The 14,863-nt window shown below is 42.4% G+C and overlaps 1 protein-coding gene across 1 annotated transcript in view; it reads left to right on the plus strand.

Moving 5' to 3' along the window:
* LOC117661834 (cilia- and flagella-associated protein 337-like) overlaps positions 1 to 14,863 on the plus strand; it is a 55,229-nt gene that overhangs the window by 18,639 nt on the left and 21,727 nt on the right. Inside the window, exons 6-15 of the mRNA XM_034411025.3 lie at positions 172 to 402; positions 1,505 to 1,584; positions 6,785 to 6,877; positions 8,796 to 8,841; positions 10,212 to 10,258; positions 10,400 to 10,517; positions 10,872 to 10,941; positions 11,616 to 11,859; positions 13,996 to 14,098; positions 14,182 to 14,333. Coding sequence (XP_034266916.2) covers positions 172 to 402; positions 1,505 to 1,584; positions 6,785 to 6,877; positions 8,796 to 8,841; positions 10,212 to 10,258; positions 10,400 to 10,517; positions 10,872 to 10,941; positions 11,616 to 11,859; positions 13,996 to 14,098; positions 14,182 to 14,333 — 1,184 coding nt within the window. The remainder of the gene's footprint in view (positions 1 to 171; positions 403 to 1,504; positions 1,585 to 6,784; positions 6,878 to 8,795; positions 8,842 to 10,211; positions 10,259 to 10,399; positions 10,518 to 10,871; positions 10,942 to 11,615; positions 11,860 to 13,995; positions 14,099 to 14,181; positions 14,334 to 14,863) is intronic.

Genomic DNA, 14,863 nt, shown 5'->3' on the forward strand with positions numbered 1-14,863 from the left:
TGTTACATATCTTTTACTTGGCATGTTTGTAGGATGGAATAAATAAATTTGGCTCTATGTTCGCTTAGGAATAAGCCTATTGGATACTGAAGGATTCAGTTTTGAATAACCATGCATGCCACTTGCATGAATAGACACCAGGATAGTAACGGTCTCTTTTTCTCGATGCAGCATGATTTCTGCACATACTTGCAGATAGAATATGCTGAACTGGACAGCTCATCTATGCGCTTGAAAGAGGTCGCCTTTTCACTTCCTGCTACAATGCAAGAGATCCCACACGGAGAGCCTGTGCTGCGCATTTGCTCCCTGGTGGACAGCACATTAATAACAGCACAGGAAGATGGGCAAATTTCTTTCTGGTCACCAGAGTTCAAGCTCAAACGAAGCAAGATGGTGTTTGTATGTCACATGTTTTTATTTTGCAGTATTTAGGAATGTAGTTCTATTTGTTTCCATTTGTATTGTGTTCTGTCTCGATGAGGTTGCATTTTGAAAGATCTTTCTGCTTAAGTAGAATCCCCGATTGTTCAAATTCACCTCTCTTGGCCCTTCATACAGCCTTTTCCAATATGACCTTCCAGATGTTTGCTGGTGCTGAAGGAAATAGCATTGCATTACATCTGATACTCACTGGATTAGGAGGACTATTGTCTCATCTCTTTGGAATGGTTTTTACATGACTTTTTGCACCACAGCCTTTTCCCATTTGAATCTCAAGAAAATATCTTCATACCCGTGGCTAGAAATGAAGCTGGTTTATGAAATACCTTTATGGATTCTAGACTCTTCCTTCACTTTAGCCTCAGTGATAGCCACGTATCCCAACAGAATACCAGTTGCCTCTACCCCCACCAATGGATCGTTTTCTTCCTTACTCCTCCCACTAATTCCTTTCTTTTCCTTGGATATTTTTTTTTTTTTTTTGTGGACTACAAGAAAAAAAAATTAAAAACACCAATCTTGGCACTCTTCTTATTTCTTTGGTTTTTAAGGAAAAATGGAAGAACTCTTTCTATTTTCATCAAGATTATATTATGTGTGTGTTAAAGAAAATACGCCAGTGTTTCAAAACACCCAGAAAAATGCTGTATACTTAAAGAAGCAGGGAGTATGGATCAGACCTAAGTCTTAACATGAGGGAGAGAAATGTACCCTATAGATGGTGCTGAACAACTATTCTCAAGGTCCATCAAAATTGCCTGTGGTAACTGGACAGCTGGGAATTGTAGTTCAGCAATATTTGGAGAACTGTGTGTTTCCCACTTCACTCGAATAGCATTCTTTAGACAATCCAAAGAAATCTCTTTTCCTATATTAGTGTACCGGCAAGAATTTCTTCTTAAAACTATTTCCTTTGTTATTCTCTCTGTACAGCCACGTCCACTCTGCTTTTTCCTGTATCCAACTGATTTTTTAAATTTATTCTGATTTTGAAAGAAGAGTTGCCTAATTAATGATTCAGAAATGCCAGCTAAATTTTAACTGTTTGTCCCCTTTGTAGGAGAAAATTCACAGAAAATCTAAGTGGCTGATGGATTTTACTGTCATGACACCCTACAATAAACTAATTCTGGGAACTGGGCAAGTATCTCACATATATACACCCACTAACGTGATTGATCATTTCTTTTTACTGCAGAACATTGAGTGAAACATTTAGTTGAACATAGCAATGGCTACAGGATATGGTAAAAAAATTCAGGATGGATACAGGTTGTGAGCAAAGCTTGTACCATTGTGTTGTTAACGTCAGTCGGTGGATGCTGCAATAGGAAAGGAAAATGGGGAAAAAATAGCAGTGCATGAGTAACCAGAATATTGTTCATGCCAGCTGGAGGAGATTCCTCTTGAGGTGGATGTTGCTGGGTGGGCCTGGAATTTCGGAAACCAACAACCACAACTCTTTGAGTATAGAACATAAAAGCCATATAGACAGCAACACAGCATAGACCCACTCTGGGTATGCAGTACAGCAACCTGTTTGTGAAGGCAACAACATACCTCAGATAGCCGGATGTGAGTCTCTCCTGGTGAAGTGGGGCCATGGGATGCAGGTGGGCCTGCTGATCGCGTACCTGGCTCCCTGCCACGTGACAGCGGCCCTGCCCGAGCTTCTCAACGTTATTGCCGGGGTGGCGGTTGATACCCCCAGACTTTTGGTCATGGGGGATTTCAACCTGCCATCTACCGGTGGGGCGTCTGGGATGGCTCGGGAGTTTATGGCTTCCATGACAGCCATGGACCTGATACAATTAATTCATGGCCCCACTCACGCGGGAGGACACACTCTGGACTTGGTTTTTATCTCTGGTCAGTGGCGGAGTGGTCTGGATATAGGGGATATAGTTATTGAACCCCTGTCATGGTCGGACCATTCTCTCCTGAGACTGGACCTTTCGACCGCTGCACCCCACTGCAGGGAGGCGGAACCGACCAGGTGGTTCCGCCCCAGGCGCCTGATGGATCCTGATAGGTTCCAGAGGGAGCTTGGGCCAGTTCCTGAAACTCTGGCACACGACTCGGCTGAAGATCTGGTGGCTGCCTGGGATAGGACAGCCGCCGGTGCTCTGGACCGAGTCGTGCCTTTGCGGCCTCTGACCCGACGCCGAACCTGCCCGGCTCCTTGGTTTTCCGAGGAGCTGAGGGGGATGAAGCGCCGGAAAAGATGCCTAGAGAGTGGTTGGAGGGCGAGTCGCTCCGAATCCGACCGAACACTAGTTAGGTCTCATATTAAGACCTATCTAGTGGCGATAAAAGCGGCAAAGCGTAACCACTTTTCCGCTCTTATTGCATCGGCAGATAACCGCCCAGCCGCCTTGTTTAGGGTGACCCGCTCCCTCCTACATCAGGGAGCACGGGAGGACCCCTTGCAAGGGCAGGCTGAGGATTTTGCACAGTATCTGCACGATAAAATCGCTCAGATTCGGGAAGGCTTGGACTCTGACTGGGTAGATCCCGGCGGGGTGACTGAGGCTGGTCTTGAGAATGTTACCTGGGATGAGTTCGACCCTGTGACTCCTGAGGACGTGGACAGGATCCTGGGGAGGTTAAACGCAACCACATGTTTATTGGACCCGTGCCCCTCCTGGCTGGTACTGGCCACCCGGGAGGTAACACGAGGCTGGCTCCAGAGGATCATAAATGCTTCTCTGAGAGAGGGTTTCTTGCCTCCCGCCTTGAAAGAGGCGGTGGTGAGGCCCCTCCTCAAGAAGCCTTCTCTGGACCCGGCCGTTTTGGCAAACTATCGTCCGGTCTCCAACCTTCGCTTTGTTGCGAAGGTTGTGGAGAGTGTGGTTGCGCGCCAGCTCCCACAGTTCCTGGATGAAACCGTCTATCTAGATCCGTGCCAGTCCGGCTTCAGGCCTGGGTACAGCACGGAGACGGCATTGGTCGCATTGGTGGATGATCTCTGGAGGGCTCGGGACAGGGGTTGTTCCTCTGTTCTGGTCCTGTTAGACCTCTCAGCGGCTTTTGATACCATCGACCATGGTATCATGCTGCGCCGGCTGGAGGGACTGGGGGTGGGAGGCACCGTGTTGCGGTGGTTCTCCTCCTATCTCTCTGACCGGTCGCAGTCTGTGTTGGCAGGGGGGCAGAGGTCGACTTCGAGGCGCCTTGCTTGCGGGGTGCCGCAAGGGTCGGTCCTCTCGCCGCTCCTGTTCAACATTTATGTGAAGCCGCTGGGTGAGATCATCCGTGGTTTTGGGGTGCGATGCCATCTGTACGCTGATGACACTCAGCTGTACATTTCCACCCCAGACCACCCCAATGATGCCCTCGAAGTGATGTCCCAGTGTCTGGAGGCCGTGCGGGTCTGGATGGGGAGGAACAGGCTTCGGCTCAACCCTTCCAAGACCGAGTGGCTGTGGATGCCGGCGTCCCGGTATAGCCAGCTGGTGCCATCGCTGGCTATTGGGGGCGAGTCACTGACCCCCACAGAGGGGGCTCGCAACTTGGGCGTCCTCCTGGACACACGGCTGTCTTTAGAAGAGCATATGACGGCCGTGGCCAGGGGGGCTTTTTATCAGGTTCGCCTGATACGCCAGTTGCGCCCCTTTCTGGATCGGGACTCCTTGTGCACAGTCACTCATGCCTTGGTTACGTCACGCCTGGACTACTGTAACGCTCTCTACATGGGGCTCCCCCTGAGGAGCACCCGGAGGCTCCAGCTGGTGCAGAATGCGGCTGCGCGGGTGATTATGGGAGCGACGTGGCGCTCCCACGTAACACCTCTCCTGCGCGAGCTGCATTGGCTCCCGGTGGTCTTCCGGGTGCGCTTTAAGGTGTTGGTTCTCATCTTTAAAGCGCTCCATGGCTTAGGGCCAGGGTATTTGCGAGACCGCCTGCTGCTACCGATAACCTCCCACCGGCCAATACGCTCTCACAGAGAGGGCCTCCTCGGGGTGCCGTCGGTCAGGCAATGTCGGCTGGCGGCCCCCAGGGGGCGAGCCTTCTCTGTGGGGGCACCCGCCCTGTGGAATGAGCTGCCTCCTGGAATACGATTGATCCCAGACCTCCGGACCTTCCGTAAAGCCCTGAAGACGTTTTTATTTCATCAAGCCGGCCTAGCCTAAATGGTTTTTAATTGGGATTTTAAATTTTATGGATTTGGGGTTTTAAATTTGGGTAGCCAATGATTTAATTCTTTTAATTATCTTAACTTTTGCATTTGTATGTTTTTTAATCTTGGCTGTTCACCGCCCTGAGTCCCTTCCGGGAGAAGGGCGGTATACAAATTAAATTAATAAATTAATAAATAAATAAATTTGGATGGTGTTCTGATCTAGGCTTCCCAAGAGCATGAAGCAGATTCCTTGTCCTGACAAAAAAAAACCTTTTTATTAAGTTACTGTGAATTTTTCTCATTCACATCCAGCAAAGTCTTTCAAGGAGAATTTGTAGTCACAGATCTTATCTGGCTTGGAGAGCTGCCAGACCGATATCTTCAAAACTTGGCAAGGAGTCACGAACCAATTAAGTGAACTAATTGTCTCCTGCAAACTCCCCTCTCCTTTTGCTTATTTATTTATTTATTTATTTATTTATTTATTTATTTATTTATTTATTTATTTATTTATTTATTTTTTATTTATTTATTTATTTTTTATTTATTTATTTATTTATTTATTAGTCATATTTCTATGCCGCCCACTCTCCGAGGACTCTGGGCGGCTTACACCAAAGACAATATACTAAATAGCATATTGCCCCCAACAATCTGGGTCCTCATTTTACCCACCTTGGAAGGATGGAAGGCTGAGTCAACCTTGAGCCGGTGAGATTTGATCTGCTGATCTGCTGAACTAGCAGTCAGCTGAAGTAGCTGCAGTACTGCACTCTAACCACTGCGCCACCTCGACTCAATCCCTCGGCTTTATTCCCTCTGGGAGGGGCCATTCATCGTCCACCTGTGGCCTTACTCCCAAGTTGACCCTTGTTCTTTAGCTGTTCCCTTTGTCTTGCATGCACACACTGGGAACAGACTCCAGCTGTTTGTCTGCCTCACAGATGTCTGACTTCAAAGGCAGCTGATAACTGGCATACGGCCCTGGCCCCTTCTCTGCCTCCAATGCAGAGCCCTCATCAGAGCCTTCCCCAGACTCCAGGACTGGCCCATGTTCCTCCCCAACCTCCTCACTGCCCGAATCTGCTGCCAGCTCTGCTGGCAGGCCACAACAGATGGCATGATTTCTTGCCTCTTTGGAACGAGGACGCAGCAGGCAAAACAACTATGTGGATGTGACCTGTGGTCCATTTCATAAATGGATGCAACTCTTGCTGCTGTAAAGGAAATGCTGCCATCTAGGTTTTGCAGTTTCCCCTCAATAACCCAGACAAAAGAGAAGAGCTAAAATTGACAAGAGTTTCGTCAATTTCTCTTTCTCTTAGAATGGGACAGGGTATCTTTCCCTTCTTTTCTTTGCAAATGGGGTGGAGGTGAGGGATTCTTGTGGCTGCAGGGATTTTTGCTCTCTCCACCCACCTACCCATCCAATATTGTTAGAGTTAACAGAAGGCCAAACAATTATGCATCATTTTCCAACTTCTCCTGAATGCAGAGAATAAGCGTGGTGGTGTGGGGACACTAAATTACAATTAATAGTTTAACTAAATGAAACAATAGCTTTTATAATTATAGAAGTCTTCTATTTCCATGTAAGGAAATATCAGCTAGCGTACAATCCAGAATAAGTGGATACACATAACACTTAATCAAAATGAAACAAACCATACAATGCCTTAGATTCGTGTCTATTTAATCCTCCTTTAAAGCTGAATTCTGGAACTTTGGAAGAAGGTGGAATCAAATATCCACAACAGCCATAATTTTACAAAACTCATCTCATCGCTTACACTAAAACCATTTACATTTTTCTCATAGCAGAACTGCTATGAGGAGCATGTGGAAAGAGCCACAGCACCAACAAAATTACAATATGTGCTTCCTAACATCATTACATGAATGATTAATAACATATTATTAATATCGTGGCCTCTGATGCAAATACATAAATTGCATCATTTGCATGATTATAAGATGACACAAATGTCAGAATACCATCCATCTGAACATAAATAGAACCATACAGTATGTTCAATTACGCTGTCACAAATATCTAATGACATTACAAAATTGGTTTTATTTTCAATCCATTTTAAAATTAACCCTAACTAATCCTTGTCTGCAGCTATTGTTTATCACTGTTTGTCTTACTTGTGGGAAAAGTATGTTTATAAAGTCTGTGAGGTTAACATCTGATCATACTTTAACTTGTGATAGGGATCGTGAACTTCAGTTTTATGAAAGCTCAAACTTTGAACCATACCTTCAGATTAGTGGTTTGGAAGCGATACCTTTGAATCTAGATTACTGGTAAGCCAATACAAATCCCTATCATCTATCATTTATTACCACATAATAATTCTGTATTATTATATACAGTATGACACTAGATCTATTACGATGCTCTGTTTTGGCATTTGGTACTCTTATATCAGTGGTGGGTTTCAAAAATTTGCGCTACCGGTTCGGTGGGTGTGGCTAGGTGGGGGGCATGTGACTGAGTGGGCATGGCCAACTTGATGTCACTCACGCCCATGCCCACTCAGTCACATGAACCCCCCCCCCACCTAGCCATGCCCACAAGAAAAAGTAGGAAAATTTTTGGAATTTCCACCTATCTACCCCTGCCCTCCCTTCGCCAGTCATCCCCATTTCCACACCTTTAGCAGCCCCAGCCCTAGCCCTGTTTCCTCCTCCACCACCACCTCTTTGTTCGGGCTACTGACCTTCCATGGTGGCTGGTCCAGAGTCCGGAAGGCAAGCTGAAGGCAAGCTGACCGGAGTTTTTGGCAGCCCCCAGCTTTGCTGCTGCGGTGACGGCTGGCCACAGGCTGCCAAAAAGTACCAGTGGTCACAGAAAAAGCTGCTGCCATCGCTGCCATGTTCTTCACACATGAGCATCCCATTGGACTTGCAAGGCAATGGGATGCGTGTGTGCAAAGAACATGGCGGCGATGAACATGGTGGGCAGGGTGAGCGAGCGCCGACCGGAGGACCAGTTCTGGGTCATGGCCAGCCAGCCATTGCTACCGGTTTGGCGACCGTGGCCAAATTTCCGCCAACTGTTTGCGTGAACTGCTGCAAACTGGCTGAATACCACCTCTGTCTTCTACACCTCTGTTGTAGAAGGTCAGTGGTACAATACGTTTCACTGGCTATGATTCTTTCTTTTGCTCTCCTTGAGTTGGTCAGCAACCATCAGAAGACATTCTTTTAATTTCCCCATAATGTCCAAAATGTTGCTGCATTAATTGTTTGGGTGCATAGGAGGGTCCAAGAGTCATGAAGATTGGGGAAACAGATTTCCTGTGGCTGTGCTGGCATTCGGGCCACACTACCTAGCATTGGTGGAAATGATAGTTCAGTAGTATCCAGAGAGCCACAGGTCCTGCACTTATGAGATAAAGCATCATTATAGCTTATCATTAAAGCATCATTATACTGTTAAGTATGAGAACCTTTATAACAGGTCAGGACCTTAGAGGGTTAAAATGCCAATATTCCAAAAGTCCTGTTCAAAATTTCCGTGCATGATTATGCACATTAGGAGAATGATTCAGAGGACATTCTGTGAATTTTTTATGAGCCTAACAGCTCCCTGCTGGTTATAAAATCAACCTATCCTTTCTTATATTTCTTGCTCAAATTGGAAAAAAAAAAAGATAATGGTTACTTTAAGAATTGTTTTAATGAGGCAGTTCTTAAAGCATTTTTAAGCTTATATAGAAGCCTGAAGAAAAGTAGGCCAGTTTAATAAGTAGCAGAGAGGGGGTGCTGGCCTTTCATGGGGTTCAAAGCACCCCTTCTGAATCATTTTCAAAGCACGTTAGCCTTACTCTGTTCTGAGGAGAATTGTACAATGTTGGCTTATTCTCATTCATCTCTGACTTTCTCCGTTGGCAGGAAGATATGCAGCCAAGGAATTTTGTTCAGCTCAGAACTGAAAGTCTTGATTGCACTTTGCTACCCTCTGTGCAAAGCATATTCAGATGAAACTGATTACAATTTGTTTACAAATCTTCTGATGTACTGATGTCATAAGCATCAGAGCTCATATCTGTATTCTAGGCTCCTCTCTATGCCTAGATGTTTATAAGGGTTTGAAGAATGCCATCTTGTTTAGATTTCATATATACACTTGCATGATTCAGATTTCCTTGAAAACTTGTATGAAATTTATTTATGAGGGACAGGAAATTCTTCATTTTCTCCTATACTTCATTTTCAGCTACACAGATCATGATGAATGTATGATTCTTTATGGCGATGACCAGGTATGTCTTCTAAAAACACTTGCTCAGAGAAAAGAAAAGAAATGGAAGTGTGATATTTATTTCTAAAGGTATAATCACAGAATTATGTCGAGTGTGAAGAGAGAAGTTAGATTAGATCCAAAGTGCTGTGTATTGCATGAATGTAAATGAAAGAATCCTGAACAAATGGTAGCCCACCTTTGATAGGAAGCTTTTTCTAATTTTCAGGAGATTCTTCCTCTTCCTGTAATTTAAATACATTATTCTGCATTCTAAAAGAAGAGCAGGTTTTTACTTTCTTCAGGCATTTGAAAAAGAGTATCATACAATATCTCTGCTGAGTTGGGTTTTTTTTTCTTACAGTTAAATACACCCAACTTCCTCAATCTCTTTTCATAAAGCTTAGTTTTTATTTCCATTTTTATTACCCTTCTTTGAACTCTGCTCCAAGTTCCCTGAAATGTGATGCCCAGAACTGAATACAGTATTCAAGGTGGGGAATAGTGAAGCAGAATATAGTGAACTGATTACTTCTTGTGATTTGGAAATATACTTCAGTAAATGCAACCATTAACTGAATAACCCACAAGTTATACAAGTAGTACTTGAGTTATGACCATAATGAAGCCTACTCAACATGGTCATAACGTGGTAGTAAAGTGGGTCAGTCATGCAGCCAACCCAATTTGACAATCCTTTTTACAACGGTCATTAAGTGAGTGCTGCAGTCATTAAGTGAACTAATTCTAAGTGATTTAATTCTTTTTAATTATCTTAACTTTTGTATTTGTATGTTTTTTTAATTTTGGCTGTTCACCGCCCTGAGTCTCTTCTGGGAGAAGGGCGGTATATAAATTAAATTAATAAATAATAAAAATAAATAAAAATAATGGTTTGCTACAGATGCAGTTTTGCAAAAAAACAGAAGTTAATGCTGGTTTGCGGCAACATTCTTATAAAACATTATCATGTGACTGTGAGATGCTCCAAACAGCCATAAATGTGGCTCAGTTGCTGAGGGCCAAAAGTACAGTCATGTGACCATGGGGGGGTGACCATTAGAACTTCGAATCCTAAATTGAAAGTATTCCCCAGGTAGGTCCACTGGGACTTCAGATGGTCTCTAAGCGACCAGTCATAAGTTGAGTACTACCTATATATGGAAAGAAGCATCCCTCCTTGTAATGTTCTGGTCTCAAATCATTAGAGTTTTAAAATCGCTTTCAAAACTTTGAATTACAAAGTGCCTCATGTCCTAAAGATGCATAATTGTGGCCTTTCAATTTGCTTTCAGAACCTGACCAGAATCTTATAATGTATAATTTTGTAATCTATAAAATAACATGAATATATATTTGTATTTTCCTTCCCTCCCTCTTGTTTTGTTATAGGGATGTGTCAATATCTTGCAGTTATATTCTGTGGGTGAGATCCTGAGGTAAGCGCTTACAAAAGTCCAAATATCAATTGAGGTAACAGGAAGCATTCAGCTGGCAATTTGTAATTCCTGCCTGGTAGAGATATGGCATCAGTTCTTTCAGATGAAATGATATAATTATCTTTTCTTGATGTCTTTCAGGACATGGAAGAAGCTGCCCAAAGTGGAAAATCTCCCTAATATAAGGCTTGAGAGTGCTATATTTTCCCCAAATGTCACTTACATCCGTTGGAAAGTTCATGGAGATTGGGTGACTCAGGTAAAAACAGAAGGGTCTTCTGATCTAGAGAGAACATGGGGTTCTATTCGCTTTTTTTTTATACTTTCAAGTCATGTTTAAGCTTCTTACAGCAATCCAAAAACACTCATATTTTTTTCCAGAAAGGCAGGAAGAGTTCATTGTTGAGACACAGTTAAACTTTGACTCTGTGTCTCATGATCCTTTTGGAGAATTGATGGGTATATTTTTCCAGGATTTTGTAATAATTAGACAGCTATGTTCTTTTTCTGTGTAACTTAATCTGTTTCATTAAGAAAAATAAAATAAAATAATAATAACATTCTCATCTCACCAGTATTTGGTTGAATAATATTCTTTTCTCTGTCTCTTTAGCTGAATTATTATGATTCCATTAAGGCAATAATTTCTGCATCAAGCCATGAGCCTACAGCCTTAGTAATCGGTAATTATATAATTCCTTATAAGTTGTTTGTAAAGTCTTCCCTTAAAGTTACTTCATTATTGATTATCAAGTTGGTGTTGTCTCTTAGTAACCATATAAATAGATTTTCTCCGTAAAGATCTATCTATCCAAAAGATTTCTCCATAAACATCTGATCCTTCAAGTCTTCCACCAGTGCATCCATCATTACTGTTATCAAGTCAGTACATCTTCCTGCTGTTCAGCCTCTTCTTCTCTTTCCTTTCACTTTCCCAGCATTAGAACCTTCTCTAGAGAGAGAGGTCTGTGAGTAATGGGTCCAAAATAGGATAATTTGAGTTTGTCTTTTGTCAATCAAGGCAGGGGTGGGTTCTACTTACGTTTTCATGACATCAGGGTCAGTGGGCGGGGCCTCCCGCCGGTTTTACTACTGGTTCTATAGAACTGGTGTGACCCTGTGAGATGAGTTGGACTAAGAAAGTGTGGCTGACCTGAGGTCACTCAGCTGGTTTTCATGTCTAAGGCAGGACTAGAAATCATGGTCTCCTGGTTTCCTAGCTTGGTGCTTTAACTATTAGATCAAACTAACTCTCATAATTAAAAAAAAAAATCAATGAATATTCACTCTGTATAAGAATGTTGGAGTCTAAATTCTGCGTAGGAATCTTTTACTGAACTCTCATATCCTTCTACAGGTTGCATTATGGGTGCTACCAATGTTGAGCAACAAATGAGAGAAATAAAAGAAAATAAGAAAGATTCAAAGATGAAGAAATCACAGGAAATGCTAGGAACTCCCTCCCAGAGAGCTGAAGGGGATCAGATTATTTTTCGGGTTCATAAAGGAGTCAAAACATTTGCAGTTAGTAAAAAGAATAATGCCATAGTAACCGGCGGAATGGATCGAATTATTCGAATATGGAATCCATACATGCCTGGGTAAGATTTTGCAACTATTCTTCTACTGCTCTATTATAGTTCTTAGCGAACTATTAGTTATTTTAAATGCATAAGGTGCTATTTCTATTTAGGATATGTAGGCATGAATTAGTATGATTTGTAAAGAAAAATGTAGAACAAATGAATTCCTAATTCACAGTTAGCTTAAAAATCCTTTAAGAGATCCTTACTATAGTTATGGAAGGAGGGGATAATATTTTTCTTGTCATTATCAATGATATAAATAAATCTAAGGGTTTTTTATTATTTATTCATTATTCTTTAGATTTTCATTGGATTTCTATAGGAGCCCATGGCAAAATAGGATTTGTTATAGGGAACAAATTCAGTTCTCCATTACCTTTTCCATTCTCACTCATAACATTCTCCTACTAAGAATTTATTAGCTTCATTTACTCCTCCCTTGACTGTGAAAAATAGAAAGATATGCCACTATCGTCCAATACTGGTTTGTCTTTTGGGACCACTGAAATATAGCTGCCCCTTCAGGAAATCTTTAAAAGTATTACCTTAAGGCAGGTTTCCTAGTAATACATTTCAGAGACTTCTTGGTCTTTGAAGAGTGATTGTTTTGCATTTTTCCAATCTTTCCACAAATTAATAATATTTTTGAAGATACAATTCAAAACTGAGTCAGGTGAAATTATTTTTGTTGTATATATTTGTAAATCTACCATGTTTCCCCCGAAAATACAACCTACTCCAAAAGTAAGACCTAGCTTGATTTTTACATGTGCGCCCAATATAAGCCTTACCCCCCAAATAAGCCCTAGTTAAGACTCCGCTCACTCTGGGTTGCATGGGGTGGGGCAAGGCACATGGATAAAAATTAAACTAGGATGGGGATGGGGGTTGTGGAACTGCTCTACTTACCAAGCCTCGCACACCCCGACACCTGCGTTGCCTTGCAGGCCCACTTCATCTGCGGCTACTTGCCGCCACTCATGTGTGTTGCCCTCTGGCTTCCGTTTTGCCATCAGAGGCCTTCTGGAAATGCCTCTGCAGCTGATAAATGGGCTCCAGATTGATGCATGTGATCCAGAGCGCTGTTATCGGCTGCAGAGTGCTTTCTGAAAAGCATCTGATTGCAAAATGGACGCCAGGGGGCACCACGTGCGTCAATCCGGAGTCTGTTTCTCAGCTGATGGCAAAATGGAAACCGGGGACAATGCACACAAGCAGTGGCAAGCGGCCAAAGAACTAGGCCGGCAGGAGGCTCCTGCTGGGCGGGGTTGTTGGTATCGCCACCGCGAGGTGAGTCATTAATTATACATCCCCCCAAAATAAGACCTGGTACCTTTTTTGGTGGCAAAAAAAATTAGACCAGGTCTTATTTTCAGGAAAACATGGATATATTTATAGCCATGATGTCCAGCTAGTTGCCAGGAGTCAAGAATGAATTGAAACATCAAATAAATTTGTTGTTGTTGTTAGTTGCAAAGTCATGTCCGACCCATCGCGACCCCATGGACAACATTCCTCCAGGCCTTCCTGTCCTTTACCATCCTCTGGAGTCCATTTAAGCTCATGCTGACTGCGTCAGTGACTCCAACCAGCCACCTTGTTCTCTGTCGTCCCCTTCTTTTTTTGCCCTCCATCTTTCTCAGCATTAGGCTCTTCTCCAGTGAGTCCTTCCTTCTCATTAGGTGGCCAAAGTATTTGAGTTTCATCTTCAGGATCTGGCCTTCTAAAAAGTAGTCAGGGTTGATCTCCTCTAGGACTGACCGGTTTGATCGCCTTGCAATCCAAGGGACTCGACGGAATCTTCTCTAGCATCATAGTTCAAAGGCCTCAATTCTTTGGTGCTTGGCCTTTCTTATGGTTCAACTTTCATAGCCATACATTGCAACTGGGAAAACCATAGCCTTGACTATACGCACTTTTGTTGGCAGGGTGATGTCTCTGTTTTTTAGTAAGCTATCTATATTTGCCATAGCTTTCCTCCCCAGGAGCAAGCGTCTTTTAATTTCTTGGCTGCAGTCCCCATCTGCAGTGATCTTGGAGCCCAGGAAAATAATCAAATAAATAAATTACCATTATTACTGGCTCATTGTAGTATATACTTCATTATGTGTTTCTAATTGGTCAAGATTTAATGTTCTCATTGAATTTCAGAAGACCCACAGGCATGCTCAAAAGTCATATGGCCCCCATTTTCTATGTCTACGTATCTGAGGAGGATAAAATATTTTCCATATCAACAGACAACACAGTTAAGGTCTGTCTTTTTCATATTTCAAATTATATATATTTTTTATTCTAGTTCTTTCTCTTTAATATAACACAATTCTTTCCTTGCAGATATGGGATATGGAGGATCAGACTTGCTTATTCACTGCTTGTTCAAAAAACAATGGAATTAAAGGAGAGATTACTACTTGCCATTATATATCAGGGACTCGATCACTCTGTGTTGCCACGGATACACTGGCCATTCTTCACCTAAGATTACGGTAAAGTACAAAGCAACATTATCAGAGCTCCTGATGTTTAGACAGATCCAAGAATTTCATTTATGGAAAACGAAATGTAACAAATTGCTGAAAAAATACTAGGATTTATTGAAATAGTGTGATTATTATGTTGGAACACTTCAAGAGAATACTTGAAATGTTGTGGTATTTATTAGGATTGCACCCTTAAGCAAAATATTACAAGGAAATAACATTTTGTAAAATCTAGATGAACATTTACGGTAGTTTTAAATAATTACTAATGTGATTTTTGGATTAGCTTGTTGGAATCTATTAAAACCTGTAACTTAAAACATTGTCATTACTAGAGCATGTCATTATGGTGTTACTTTCTGTTTTGGGATAAGTAATCTCCAAATTTCCAATATTGTATTACAATGTTGAATCAGGCTTACAGGAATTGACATTCATAAAATCTTTAATTAACATATGTGCACATATTAAACTAATACATATCAGGAGCAGAGAACCTGCAGAGGTTTCAGCAGGTTCTGACCAGTTCTGGACAA

Source organism: Pantherophis guttatus, chromosome 5, assembly GCF_059756535.1.
Source record: "Pantherophis guttatus breed Tessera chromosome 5, ASM5975653v1, whole genome shotgun sequence".
Taxonomy (NCBI): domain Eukaryota; kingdom Metazoa; phylum Chordata; class Lepidosauria; order Squamata; family Colubridae; genus Pantherophis; species Pantherophis guttatus.